This window comes from Rhamphochromis sp. 'chilingali', assembly GCF_963969265.1.
Source record: "Rhamphochromis sp. 'chilingali' genome assembly, chromosome: 3".
In the NCBI taxonomy this organism is placed as follows: Eukaryota; Metazoa; Chordata; class Actinopteri; order Cichliformes; family Cichlidae; genus Rhamphochromis; species Rhamphochromis sp. 'chilingali'.
Window position 1 is genome coordinate 45147835 of NC_137931.1, and position 14948 is coordinate 45162782.

A 14948-nucleotide genomic window follows, 5' to 3' on the forward strand; every position below is an offset into this window, starting at 1 on the left:
AACAAAGTGGCAAATGAGTCTATATGATGGTAAGTGAACGATAAACATTACGTTCACTTTTGTTACTTGTGATTGTTTCACTAGAACAAAATTACATTACAGGATTTATATGTAACTAAACCTGAATAATCAAAGTACGACTTGTGCCGCTCTTTTGAGCGAGCGTTAGGAGCAATATTTGACTGCCCTAAAAATATTTCAATGATTTATCATTTACAGACAAGCATCACATTAACAAGATAACTAGCTGCCGTTTTGAAAAACAGACAGATTTCTCAAAGTCTTGAAAACAATATTTTAAAGTGTTTGCTACATCAGAGCCATATTACATCATTTATTTTCCCGAGTATCTTTCCCTCCCTCTGTGCTTCAGACATTTTCCTGTCACAGGCTTTCTAAACAGCCCTCTCCTCTTTCTACTTGTTGGTGTTCCAAAATTACATTTCAGGTACTTAGCTGGCAGTATCTCTATAGACTGGCTGAGCTCTAGGGCACAGTTAATGGGGATCCAAATGAATAAAATCAAGATGTGTTTTCTGAAGTAAAGAAGAAAAGACTGAAAAAAATCTTCATAACAAACTTGGCAGCAATGTTTATGAAAACATTATCCTATATATAAGAGCCACAGAGAAATGCTCATCTCCCAGGTTCCTTATCTTTACACTCATCAGCTGCCTCTGAACTAACCACCCCCCCTCCTCACCCCCCTGAGGGTCTGGCACACAGTGATGAAACAAACCCGTGGTGGGCGTTGCCTCTGCCAACTTTTGCCACTCTAATGGAGGGCTTACCAGCCAACGCGTCGACCACGATACCAATTAGTACGTGCGATTACGCAAATAGTCTTTCTTCGTATTTGCTCCAGCTCTATCCATCTCGTCCTTCTTCACTTCCTTTCTTTCTCCCATGCTTCTCCTCCTCGCTGCTCTGCCTCACAGCTTGCTTTTTCAGCAGGAGTAACCGGCTGGTGAACCATGTGAGCGGGCCTGAGGAAAACCCTCTATTCCAATTTCCACCACAACAGCCCTCCGTTACACGATAACAGCTTTTGAGGAAACAGTAAGTGCCATCTGGTTTTTCATACCTCCCTCCCACTCGCGCGCTCTGTGTAATACAGGCCAGCTTGAAACACCAAGGAAGCTTGCTGAGGTAATCACAGCCTCCAGCGTTGACACTTTTAGCAAATGCTTCCATAATTACACATGTTCGCACAAAATGTTGAGGGAGTCCGGGGTACTCACTGAGGAAAGGTTTAGTAGTCTGAGCTAACACTCGTGTGTTATGCTTCCACGGGCAATGTTTTAAATGAGGGCTCCCGCCTGTGTGATTGAAAGCGTAGTGGATTTACTGCAGGCTTGTTGTAACTGCACTATAAGAACTCATAATCTTGTAAGTCAAGTCCACTTGAAGTTGCTATTTCTGAGCGTTTTGGTGACTGCAGGCTTCAACACACATAAACAGAATCTCTCAGAGTCCCACAAGGTAAATAAAAAACAATAATCCCCTCACGTGATCATTTTTTCAAAAATGGAGGTCAAACTGTTTATTTAGCAAGTGAGTAAAACAAAATATGTAATCGTCTTTTCCCCACTTAATATCTTTGGGGCTCACAAAGAGCACAGAGCACACTCTCACTTCACTGTTAACTGACTGACTGCACTCTGAGGTCAACATTCACATGCTCCTGAAACATTTAGCAGCATCTAATATTGCTCAATGTCTTCTTTGACGCACATTTTTTGAATATGTAATGCTGTATTTGCCTTAAATGTTCACTCTTTTTGTTTCTCCATATGTTAATTTGATTATTGGTACTTTGATTATTTGCATCAACAGTTATTCTGCCTGTTTATCTTTCTTGAAGTTTCTGGATGGCATCCTTTGAGGACAGAGGGTGTCAGGCCAACACCCCATCAACCTTTTTGCAGCCAAGGGATAAAAATCGCTTGACTGGTCACCATTTCAGTCTTTCTTGCTCCTACTTTAGCTCAGCTGTCGCCGTCTCATTGCACAGAAACTTTCTTTGCAGTGCTACACGAATGAAAGTGTTGCTTTACAACCACAATGAAAATTTGGTTGCAATTTTGCTTCTTCCTGCTCCTTTTTGAACATGAACTTTATTTGGAGTTGTGGTTGCTCTCTTTCCTTTTGTTTTGCTTTGTTCATTTGTCTCTTTTAATTCTATTTTGTTGTACTTTTTCAACATGTTCAAAATAAAGATTCAATCAATCAATCAATCAATCAAAAATAGAGGGACGCTGCCAAGCGACTGTAATGGAATATGAATACAGTTCAGTGTTTGTATTTGAAAGCATCTATATGCAGAATATTTGCAACACACTCAGACTCTTCCTGTCTGTAGAGACCTCCTAATTACTGACTGATAGACAAAACTGGTGTTACATCTCATAATACCAACCAGATCTCATAACATTTATCTGCTTTCCAATAAAGTTGCAAACCTAGAGTGATAGCCTAGAAGTCTGGAAGTGCTGATGTGCACTGGAAGTGTTGAACGGGTGGAAGGAAAAAGGGAAACAGAGAGAGACACGGTGAGAACATTTTCATTAATTTATCTTTGCACGGGCTAAAATGATAATTTAGAGAGGGAACTATCTGCAGCTCACTTCATCATGATGAATATTAATACAATAAAACCTTAGAGGCTATTTCAGCCAGATCGAGCATGTTTCCGCCCTGAGTCACAACTGGTAGTTCAAATTCAACCCACAGCATGCGAGAGTGGAATAAATGCAGCTGCTGTTGTTCACGTTTATAAAAGTTCCTTCATCTGTTTTTTGCCCCAAATATCTGTTCGGTAAAGATGGAATTCATCTGAAACATCATCACGTGAAACTTACACGCAGATGCATTCATTTACATTTACATGACTGGAGCCCAGCACACTCAGAAGATACAAGCACATCAGAACAGCCTGTATGTTGAGTGTCCTCACAAGAGTATGTGACAGTGGCGTCAGCCGATCAACAGGCTTGAGGCGGGAACAAAACTCATCTCTCCACGCCGCCCCTCTCCCGTGCCCTCCTCTCCTCCATCTTTCTCCTCAAACTTCACGTCCTTCCTCTCTCCAACAGCGAGCGGAGTATCATGAGAAGCCCGACCTCATCAATAATTGAACAGCCAGAATCATGTAGAATTCTCTAAGAACCGTGTCTGCCACCCTTTGTACTTCTATCCTGTGACTTGATTAATATTTCATTTGTGTGTGTGTGTGTGTGTGTGTGTGTGTGTGTGTGTGTGTGTGTGTGTGAGCGAGAGACAGGTGTCGAGGTTGATCTGCTGTCTCATCAAGCTCTTCCTTTGAACCATGAGCATTTCCCTCTCTGCTCTGACAATGAGGCGCTCGTGTCTCCCGAGGATTTAACTGCTGTAAAATGCACTATAATGCAACACCTCCCCCCCCCCCACAGAGCAGGCTGAGCATCCCCAGAGTCTTTAACTCCCATTCAATTAATGTACTGTAAGTACACTGAGTGAGATGCTTTTCAACAGCTTAGTCAGCTTCCAGTACAGTGCTCTGGTCATAGCACACTGAAGTTTAGTGTGTGGAAATTCATGGTTGGTCATGTTTACATTCACAGAGCAAAACTGGCTGGCCTTGAGGTCCACACACGTGTACTTTCTCCTCATTAAATATTTACAAATCTGTTGCTTTAAGTATTTCAAATTCAGGCTTATTCACATTCATGTTTAGCTTCCCTGCCTGTGCTGGCAGAGCGCAGCCTCTTACTGCGTTATCACAACCTGTTGATCAGACAAGTTGTTTGTGTGCTGAATTTCAGACCCTTGAGGACCAGCTCTGCTACAGCAGACCAAAACTTGAGAGAGGGAGGACCTCTTTAGCCAAAATGTTTACATTCATTAGATATTTTTTCTGGTGGGTTTCATAACAACAGATATAGTTAAATGTTTTGTGGTTTCTTGCAGAGTTTTGATTGCACTAAAGCAGCGGTCTCCAACCTTTTTTGCGCCACGGACCGGTTTATGCCCGACAATATTTTCACGGACCGGCCTTTAAGGTGTCGCGGATAAATACAACAAAATAAAACCAGTACCCGTACCGAAAAAAATAAGATTCATAACACACGTGAAAAGACCCAGGAAAACCGAGTTAACGATAAAAACGATAACAAAATAACCCTGAAAACCAATAAAAACCCTGAAAACCAAACATTTCACACCTGAGCCTCAACTCTCGCGGCCCGGTACCAAACGACTCACGGACCGGTACCGGTCCGAGGCCCGGGGGTTGGGGACCGCTGCACTAAAACACCTTTCTGAAAGCTTTAGAGTTGATAAAGCACCACAAGCATATAAATGTATATATATATACACATATATCTAGCCTCAACTGTGGGGGAGACTTAAATCATCATTTATTAAATGAAATGAAATTATTTAATTTATTTTGAAGTTAGAACTTAGCTAGCACGGCAGCCTGATGTGTCCAGCTCTGCTCTATTAGTGTCAGATTATTTATAACATAATGGTGATGAATGCTGATTGGAGCCCCCCCTGGAGTTTTTGCCTGGGAGACTATGTACAGTAGCTGCCACTGAGTGTTTGGCTCTCCACAGTTTAGCTCTGGACTCTCCACATCTGTCCCTCTGCGCGTTTCCTGGAAAATTAAATTTTGGGATATTTTTTTCTAATGTTAATTTAATCAGCTACATAAAAACAGAAGAGTACCTTTATGTGAATACTAAGCACTGCACAACTTATTCAAGCAAATAGAAACTGTTACTCTGAACGTACTAATGGAATAAAAAGCACGATGCAAATGTCCTTTACTCTGTTCTGTTTGGATAAAGGTCACTGTTGGCTGTATACACAGGTACATGTCCTATATTATGAATATGAAATATGATATGGCACACTCATCCTCACCTGGTTCTTTCCCCAGCAAGGCACCAGTAGCATTATTCATAGTATAATGTGTTTAAGTTTAGACAAAAAGAGCAAATAACAGTTGGTTTAGAAGAGGTTTACTTTCCCACCGTCCCACTTTCATTATAAGGTACACAAAAGACTTCCTGTGTGACTTTTATATGGTTCACTCATCAGCTTTAGCAACATAAATTCCACAATAAAAGAAAGATTTTCAGGTTTCAAACATTACCAATGAATAAGCAACAAGTAGGCAAAGCATTTGAAGCCAATGGTGCTAGAAATAACTGCGAGCTCCTTAAAAAAGAGGCTAAGAACACTGCGCACTGTATTTTCACACCATAAATCTCATAGAGTCGCCAGCCTTTTCAATTCAAGATGCTAATCCTGTTTCACAGATCTGTAAATGTACACACATTCACATGCACACACTGTTGGACTCACCCACTGAGGACCACAATGAAGTCCATGACGTTCCACCCATTCCTGAGGTAAGAGCCTTTATGAAACACAAAGCCCAGGGCGATGATTTTTATGCCTGCCTCAAAACAGAACATCCCTATGAAGTAGGGCTCTGTCTTCTCCTGTGAGTACAAAGCAAGAGAGAAATTATAAGTTCACACTGAGCTGACAAAGAGCTGCTGCAAATGAAAGTGTCGTGCATTTTCAAACAGTCTTATATTTTGATTTGAGAGATTATGAGTTGTGACTGTGTTTGTGGATTATGTGCAGCTCACCAGTCTTTTGGACATGGGTGTTTTGTCCTCTCCGGGAAGGTGCTGCTCCAAAGCCAACACGATACAGTTGGCGATGATGGTGGCGAGGATCATGTACTCAAATGGAGTGGAAGGCTAAAGTTAAGGAGCAACTGGCTCAGATAATGTCAACAGTTTGTTTTTCATTATGCAGCATAAAGTTGTGAGATGAAATTGCATATGTAGTCCCGTCATGATGCTCCAAAAACAGAAAGATGGATTAATAATAAAAAAAACTATTGACTGGGAGTTTGGCAGTGGATGCATAGGTTACGTCTACAGTGGCTATATTTTAGTATCCTTTTTCTGGATTTATGCTAGTTTAAAGACTAATACTATCGATTCTATGCTTTTCTTACTGTCAGCAATTGCCAGTATATGCAAGCATCTTGAGTAACCCCTCATTTCTTTACATGTTGCTTTGAAAATGAGAAATAGGTGCAATGATTTTTAAAACACATTTAAACACACACTGAAATACAGTCTGTGAGCTAAAAACAGAGTTTGTGCCATTGTAACAACCTTAATATCCAATGTTTGGCATGACCACCTTTATTCTTCAACACAGCCTGAACTTTCTTGGACAAGACTTCTTGTGATTTCCTTAATTGTTCTCGAGGAATAGTTCTCCAGGTTCTATGAAGGACGTTCAGAGCTCGTCTTTGGATGTTGGCTGCCTTTTTGTTCTGTTCTCTTTTTAGATGATGAATGCTTCAGGATGGCTTCTTGAATGCCACTCCTGCACTGAGACCATTTCTGCTTAAATTTCAGCAAACGGCCCATGAATCAGCTGAAGGGCCAAATGCATCTCTCAGTTCCTGTGTCAGGTCTTTTTTAATTTCTTAAGAACATGACTTCCAGATCCTGTTCATGTTGTTTTAGGCCTATCACTTCTTCCTTTGTCCTCCAAATGTCCAGTTTCTTAAAGGACACACCATGGCGAGATATGCCAAGTATTTGATGAAAAATGATTTTGTTGGTACAGAAAATATTTTTTACAATACAACTTTATTTGTATAGCACGTTTAAAAGACCAGCGGTACACCAAAGTGCTTTACAATAAAAACAGGAAAGTTAAGACAATAAATAAAAGACTATTAACAAAGTAGCACATATGTCATCAGGTTAAGGGCACTAATTATACAGCAATAAAAGGGAATATAAGAACAAAGTTACTAAGAACAGATATAGCTAAAAGATAAAGTACATAAATAAGAAATTGAACCAAATATAAAATAGGGACACTAACTAGATGGAAAAGCTATGTTGAATAAATGAGTTTTTAAACGGGATTTAAAAGATACAATTTTAAGATTTTTGCCCATCGACCTGTGTTACCTTTGGTATTTTTCATAGATTCAACTAAAGAAATGGGAACAAGCTGTGTTTTTGTTATAAGCTGCTATTAACAAAGTGCCTCAAGATACATTTAAAAATTGTTTCTTTGTTAAATTGTCTATTTTGTGTAAATACAACACAGATTTATCCCTTCAGTTAGGTACAGTTTTTATGCTTGAATGATTTGAAGGTCAGTTTTTCAACAAACAAAACAAAAACATTTCACTGAAAATGGTCCGGTATAAGGAATGGACTGAAAAAGTACAGATGTACAAAAAAAGTTTGGAGAACTGTTTGAACCACTTTTAAAAATTACAAGAAAGTCTTTGGAAGCAAAATATAAAGGAATGAGTGTAGCTCAAGTACAGTATTGGATACTTTCCTTTAGAATACTTGTCTATTATTAAGCTTTCTAAATGCATCACCATTACTCCACAGAAATAAAGCGTGTTGCTCTTGTGCAGTGCAGCAGCAGGTTGATCCATGTCAAGTTCTTTGGCAGGAATTTGCTGCATAAGGATCCGACTACACAGACAAGACTTTTCAGTATCAACGATTCATTGTTGGTTTTGTTCATTTCATAATATTTGCTGACAAAAATTCTTAATTATTTAAGTATTTTAATTAAGTGACACCTGAATTTCCCAGCAAACACAAATGGATGCAGTTAGGTTAATTACAGGGAATCGAACCCAACAGCAGGGTAACACGTGCTGGAAGCCCTTTAGCTTTGCTATCTGAGGTCAGCATTCAGCCGACAGGGATACACAGACATGCAGACACACAAACAAAATGCCAGAGTAGCAGAAGGCTTCTCAGGTAAGACCTGGGTTGTGATCTTATAAACAGGGTCGCTCTTACTTCGAGCTTCGCTGCCTGTACTGTGAGACCTAGATTGGTTGTTGGTTCAACTCCAGCCCCTCTTTGGTTGAACTAAGCCGGCAATGTGCTTTTTATCTAAAGCTCTGCGTGGGCATTCCCCTCTATCCTAGTTATGTGCAGCAGAGGGAGGAAGAAAGGAAGGAAGGGAGCTTAAATCTGCAGAGAGGAGAGGGAGAGTTGAAGAAAGGAGGAGGCAGAGACAACAGGGAAGAATCCAACAGGAGAAAGTGACAATTTAAATGAAGGGGGCCGAGTGGTGGAGGAGAAGATGATGGTTATATAAAGAGTTAGAAGCTTCCAAAACAGGTTGACGAGGAGGAGTGAATGAGGCTAAATAAGAAACTGGACAGATCGATGTTGTGCTGGCAGCTGTAGCTAGCAGGGTTACTCTGGGACATGTGAGTGATGAGAAGTTAAATAAACAGAGCAAATGCAATCTTACTCCCACTAGCCTGCAGGGGTGCCAGCTTAAACCTAGGCTGAACCACAGATTGACCCAGAAGATTTTGGATAAACAAATCCATAAATGAGCTGGAAAACACGGCCCAAAAGAACATCTCGAGCTCTAGTCTGTATTTGTATTTTAAGTGTATCTTTTGATTCACTTCCCTGCAATAAGTAGCATCACCTTAGGCTCTCTGAAAGCTCTGAGCAGCCGCCACACCCCACATTCCCTGAAACACTCGCAGCAAACTGGAGGAGGGGTGAGACAGGATGAAGAGAGAGACTGAGGGGGAGAGAGAGGGGGAGAAAATGAAGATAGAAAGAGAAAGAAGAGAGGTATCCACGGCAACAGGCTCCTCTTGCAGACAAGAGTCAATGCTATGAGACGGTTACTGGGCAGCTCAACTATCTGTGAGGCGGCATCACTGCAAACACACAAATAAATGAAAGTCTTCACAAAACTTCTTTTGTCATGATTTTACGTCAGCGTGATCTTTGTTTTCTGTCCTGTGATTTTACTAGTGTGTGATGAAACAATGTTGGCCAGTGTATGTCCTATTGTAAGTACTATAAACTTTCATTTTATTATAAATATCTAATAAAAAGGACGCCTCCTGGGACCTCCTGTTGAAGGTTTTCTGGATGTGTACAACTGGAAGGAGACCCAGCTGCAGACCTGGATGCTGCAATAGGCCTAAGCTGCTGGGGGCATGACGCGAGTTTTCTTCTTCAATCACCTTTTTTCATATTGAAATATGGAAAGCACCTCCAACGAAAAGGACAAATGGAAGAAGTGGCCTTGTTAGATATTAATAATTAGGGGTCTGGGATGCGGGGCCTCCCCGCTACTGCAGATAAGGAGGTGGTCCGCTTGCCTCCACCCCAGAGAGAAGGGTTACATGTCCTGGGTCTAGGTGCGGCTTGCCCCTCTGGGGGCGGGGGTACCTGGACCTGGGATATAGAGTATGTTTGGGGAGTGCGACTGTCTGTGCAGTGTCTATTTGTGTCTGTCTACACGTTGGGTGAGTGCCGAGTATTTGGTTGTGCATATGGGGTGGGAATGCACGTCTGTGTCCGCGTGCGCCTGTTCGTCTGTGTCTATATGTCAGGTTGGGTCTTAGACTCAACCTCTCTGGGTACATCTCAGGCCCTCCTAAGTACGGAGGCCTATCTCCCCTCACCACACTCCCTGCCGGTGGTTGATGCCCTCAGACGTTGGTGTGTTGGTGGTCCTTGTCGTCTGGGGCTGGGCGCTCATGTATGTACCGGCTCACTCCTGGTGGCTGATTGGCGGGGCCGGGCGCCTGTGGCCCAGCTGGGCTCCTTCCGGGGGGTGGGATGCCCTCAGGCCTCTGGGCCTGAAGCTCGGTCCTCTCTGGCACAGCTGGCTGCCGGCAGAGCCCGCGGGCACGCCACTGCAACCCCCTCTTGCCCCTGCTCCGTAGCTGCGGGGTGACCTCTCCTTTGGGGCTCTACTCAGCTCTTCCCAGGAGGGTGGCACGGTTCCCCCCCTTTGGTGGTCCTCCTTGGGTCCTTATACTCTGGGGCCTGGATCTCCTCCATACCTGCTTCATACCCTGGAGGACGGGGCTGTGGCTCCCCACACTCCCTAGCAGATCGTTACATGGAGAAACCTTTGGAATGCAAGCATGCTGATCCACACAGGTGTACACACGGGTGTTCACAGACGCGGACTACAGCTTTCTTGGCTGCTGCCTCAAAGCACATTGTGCGCTGTCTATCTTGCGTGCTGCACAATATCGTTTATTCTTTAGTATCTACTGTTATCTACTGCTAGCTAGTTTATTGTGATGGTGCTGTTTTTTTATTATGTTGCTCTTTGTTGTTTGCTTTCTCTTCTGTTTTTTTCTCCATACAGGTGACCCAGGTGTTTTGTTTGTGTTTTTTTTTTCCTTTCTTCCCCCCCTTCTCACCGTCTCTTCTCCCCTTTGGTTTTCTTTCTCTCCCTCTCTTTCTTTCATTCTTTCTCCCTGTCCTATCCCCCAGTCATGTCTGTCCCGTTTGTAGCAACTGAAAATAAAATAAATACATAATTATAATAAAGGTCAATCAAATGGACCAATATGGCAAGGCCATGATGATCCACTTGGTAAAATAAATCTGCCTGGCATCTTTCTTGGCCTTAAGACAACAATTCTGATGGCTAAAGATCCAAACGGGACACACACACAAAAAAAAAGATATTAATAATTAGATATTATTAATCTCTGGTTCTCACAGCGTATCCTTGTCCCGATTTCCTCCCCTCACCCTCTACAGGTCATGGCAAGATGGCGTCCCTCCCTGGTTCTACCTGAGGTTTCTTCCTGTTAAAAGGGAGCTTTTCCTTCCCACTGTCGCCCAAGAACTTGGTCCTTGGGAGTCATATGATTGTTGGGGTTTTCTCTGCTTTCTCTATATTATCGTAGGGTCTTTACCTTACAATGTAAAGCGATTTGAGGCAACTGCTGTTGTGATTTGGTGCTATACAAGTAAAATATAATTGAATTAAACCTTGAACACAATGGAGAGATGATATATCTCAACTGGTCTATGAATGCTTTGGGATCCCACAGCAGGTACTCGAAAGTGTTTCTAAGGAGGACACTACTCTGCTTATCCTGCTACCACCCAACTTCAGATATGTGGACAACAGTGAATGAATTGAATATGTCAAACCAGGTAACATTTTGAACATAACATGCTCTGGGCTTGAAAACAATTTGGTATTGCATGACCATGAGTTTACATCAACAGGGTCATTAATGTGTGAGTGAAGGCTGCTCTTTGAAAATGTAAATGTTTTAGTTTTATAGGTATTTTAACATTTCATACCTATATGTGAAACATTTACTATAGAAGGTAATTTCACCAGGGAGGTAGAGGTGGGTGGGAGACTGAAGGACGGACGGATGATAGTAAACTCTTATTAGTGTTATATTGCACAGCCGTGGTTTCTCTCTCGTCTTGTTTCTACTTGTGAATAATTCTGAAAACCTTAATACTGGTTCAAATGTTGCATATATGGGGCTACATCACATCAGACTGCCCATATTGACCCCCATCCACCATGGAAACCACCTCCTATGAATGGAAGAAGGTTGCCTTGTCTGATAAATGATGCATAATTTTACCTGATGTGTGAGGAAGTGTTGGCACGAGGAAGCACTATAGGAAGAAGGCTAAGCTAGCAATGTTCTGCTTGGAAACGTTGGATCCATGTGGGATTGATTTGCATTCTCCAAGGAAGAGTGAAAAGCTGGATCTCTGGTTCACTTGTAGGGACAAATTTAACAGAAGTCCTAAACCAAACCCATTCCCCCTCCTCGGTGCTTCACTGGGTGTCAGCTGATGTGTGACGTCGATCATGATTCGTCTACCAGCTTTAGCGCAAGCTATCTTGTGAGCAATCCCAAGTCACAGTGACACTGGCACTGTGCCTCGACTCCTCAAACATGCGTGTAAAAATAGAAATGGAGACAGAGTGTGGTGCCCTGTGCAACTGAGAATACGTTCATGCCCAGATTGGATCCAAGCCGCTGTGATTATCATTACATGGAGGTGAAAATCAAAACGAATCGCAGGCATCTGAGCCGGCTTTATTAGAACTCTGTAAATTATTTGTGGCATATGTGTATAGGTCCGTGTGTTTGTGGCAGAGGCCAGTATTAAATACGTAAACACATAAGAAAGTTACTGGTGTGATCTCCATTTGGAGCTCTCTTTAAGCCTGAGAAATAATCTTTATGGAGAACTTAATTTATATTTATTAAACTTGAATTAAGATAAGATAAGATAAGATAGAACTTTATTAATCCCTCGGGTGGGTTCCTCTGGGAAATTCGAATTATTGTCATAAGGATGGATGTAATGGCATCATAGTCAAATCTCCGTTCAATTTCACAATGCCTCTATACTTCAGTGGCCTGCAGAGCTCGCCAGTCAATCTTCAGAATAAATGCAGACATAATTCATTCAGTTATGTTTATATGCAGTAGCTTAGCCCTCAAACTGTGAACTCGCAGCTGCAGCCCTTCCTTATATACACTATACCACTCTCTTAGGCTATAAAGACGCACATTTACTATAAATTATGATAAAGCACATTGTAGCAGGGTGAGACATATGTCATATTTGCTTTGTATACTGGTTATGTGAACAGCTAGAGACTTTCACTTTAGAAATCTTCTCTCATTCACTAAAAAAGTTTGAATATGAAAAAAATCTGACTTTTGAATTGGACAAAAAATAGACTAACCGCGCAGCATGTAAGTGTAAGTAAAGGTTATTAGGATGCAGTTAGATCAGTTCATCATAAGCTGACTCCCCCTTGGTTAAATTAGCGATTGTATTTTAAATCTTAGTTAGATTTCATAGCGAAAACTACAGAATGTCTCTGATAAGGCAGGATATATGCACCGTTTTATACTTAGAAGCTCAAAGTGTGCTAACCAGCTCTCACATGATTATTTCTGTGTGCATCACTGATGAAACAAACCATTAAAACCATCAATCAATTATTTAAAAGTGTACCTTCTCAATGGGAAACTTCCCACTGTGGGGTATCCCAGTGGGGATCAGACAGGAGAAGCAGCTGCAAGTCCTCACCAGGCCTGCCACACTAAACTCTGGACCTGGGCAAATTCATCATAACTGCCTAATCAGACCAGGCCTCCGTCGGCTTCTATCGACTGCACATTGAACCACACCTTCCAAAGAGAGACTGTACTCCATATAAGAAATCACGGACGCAAATAACCATCAAAACACAATCTGATGTGCTCTAATAAGCCCACACACCCAGCCACGGACCATCCTTACACACCCAGCCACGGAAGCTTCTGGATAATTCCTTAATTGATCATCTGCTGTTAATTGAGCACTCAGAAGAAAAAAAAGAAGCTCTTACGGTGAGGTGACAGGAGCAAGTTTTGCTCCAACCACGAGGCTGACCTTTACCTGATGTACTGCAGAGACTGTGCATATATGTGTGTGCATTTGTTCACGTCTATCTCTGAGAGGACCAGTACAAGTTGCAAACCATTGCACCAAGTACATTTGTGAGGTGCTTTGCTTGGTCTATTTAAAGTTTGCAACTTTTGGAATAACAACAAAAATGATTTCTGGAAAAGATGCAGGTTTAGGAAGTCAGTGTTCTTGGCTAACAAGTAGTTAAGTACATGATAATGTAAAAGCATGACTTGAGTGGATTAGAAAAGAGACATATAACACATTAATTGTTGACCTTTTGAGGTGCTGATACTTGTCCTTGTACAGGACGAGGCAGTTCTCCGACTCCTTTTCTGTCTGATAGGCTACTCCACTGGTTGACAACCATTTTCTGGCAAATGCCCAGAAACAATGTTTTCATCATTAATTATTATTATAAGTATGAAAGTATCTGATCCACATTTTAGTTTAGTCAGCAAGAAAATCTCAGCAAATTCTATTATTTGTTGCCAGGTTACCCCACAGAATCAACGGCCTATTAGGCTACTCTTTAATACAAGTGCAGTCTAATCTCAAGTCTTTGGAAGAAAGGAAATAAGCATCAATATCTCCCAAAATGTAAAACCTTTCCTTTGAAACCACTTTGTTCATAGATTTCACTGCACTTTCTGCATTATCTGTGCTTTCTTGCTGTGCCTGAACCTTCATACTCAGAACAGTGATCATAACAGGCACATACGATGTTGACCAGAACACAGCATCAGTCAGCTCAGCATCACTCTCTTCAAAACAATATTAGTAAACAGTGTAATATAGTATGAGTCAGTGACTAATGACTGGTTGTAATGCACATGACACAACGATCAGACATCATTACATATAATTCCTGTAAATGTCTGTTAATCAGATACAGTAGAGCTCATTATATGTAAGTAGACACTCCCTCCACCGCGACACATTAACCTGGAGGTTATTCTGGATCATTGCTTTTTTCTTTTTGGTCACTACAGCACACGCTTTATTTTTATTTAAAGACAATTCATTCCTTGCTGCAGAACACAAAATGTGTCTCATCGGTGCAGTTATAGTATCAATATTGGTAATAACCCAGCCCCTGCAGGTTCGGAAGCTGTAATATAATAAACGCACACGCTATAATGCTTTTCCTCCCCGAGCGTTGATTGAAATCTCCTTCTATATTTAATCAACTCAATAAAGAGGCAAACCCAGAGAAAACAACAATAGACACAATACTCCACAATAGAAGCGGACTCATTCTATTTGCTGGTTTTTTTTAAAATCAGCAGTAGGCCAGTTAGTCAGTCAGGAAGCTGTTGAATGGAGCAGAACAATAGTCAGTAAAGAGGCCACACCTGGCCAGGACACCTGGTGAGCTGTGCTGCAGAAGCACAAACATGTCACCAATGGACAGTTTGTGTGTGTGTGTGTGTGTGTGTGTGTGTGTGTGTGTGTGTGTGTGTGTGTGTGTGTGTGTGTGTGTGTGTGTGTGTTGTTGCCAGCAGCAACAAGCTGATAACAGTGTTTCTTTCAGAAACAGCGAGATGTAATAATCAGGTCCTGGGTAACATTTTGCTGTAAAAAGTGACCAAAAACACCAAATGAGTTACGGAAGCACCTCTGAATTGATTTTCTGTGGGTTAACTGAACAGT

General features: G+C 41.7%; 1 protein-coding gene across 1 annotated transcript in view; it reads right to left on the reverse strand.

Annotated features, from left to right (window-relative positions):
• cacna1ea (calcium channel, voltage-dependent, R type, alpha 1E subunit a) overlaps positions 1-14948 on the reverse strand; it is a 118825-nt gene that overhangs the window by 54666 nt on the left and 49211 nt on the right. The window contains exons 6-7 of the mRNA XM_080877175.1: positions 5646-5751; positions 5353-5492 (exon numbers count right to left, since the gene is read on the reverse strand). Coding sequence (XP_080733301.1) covers positions 5353-5492; positions 5646-5751 — 246 coding nt within the window. The remainder of the gene's footprint in view (positions 1-5352; positions 5493-5645; positions 5752-14948) is intronic.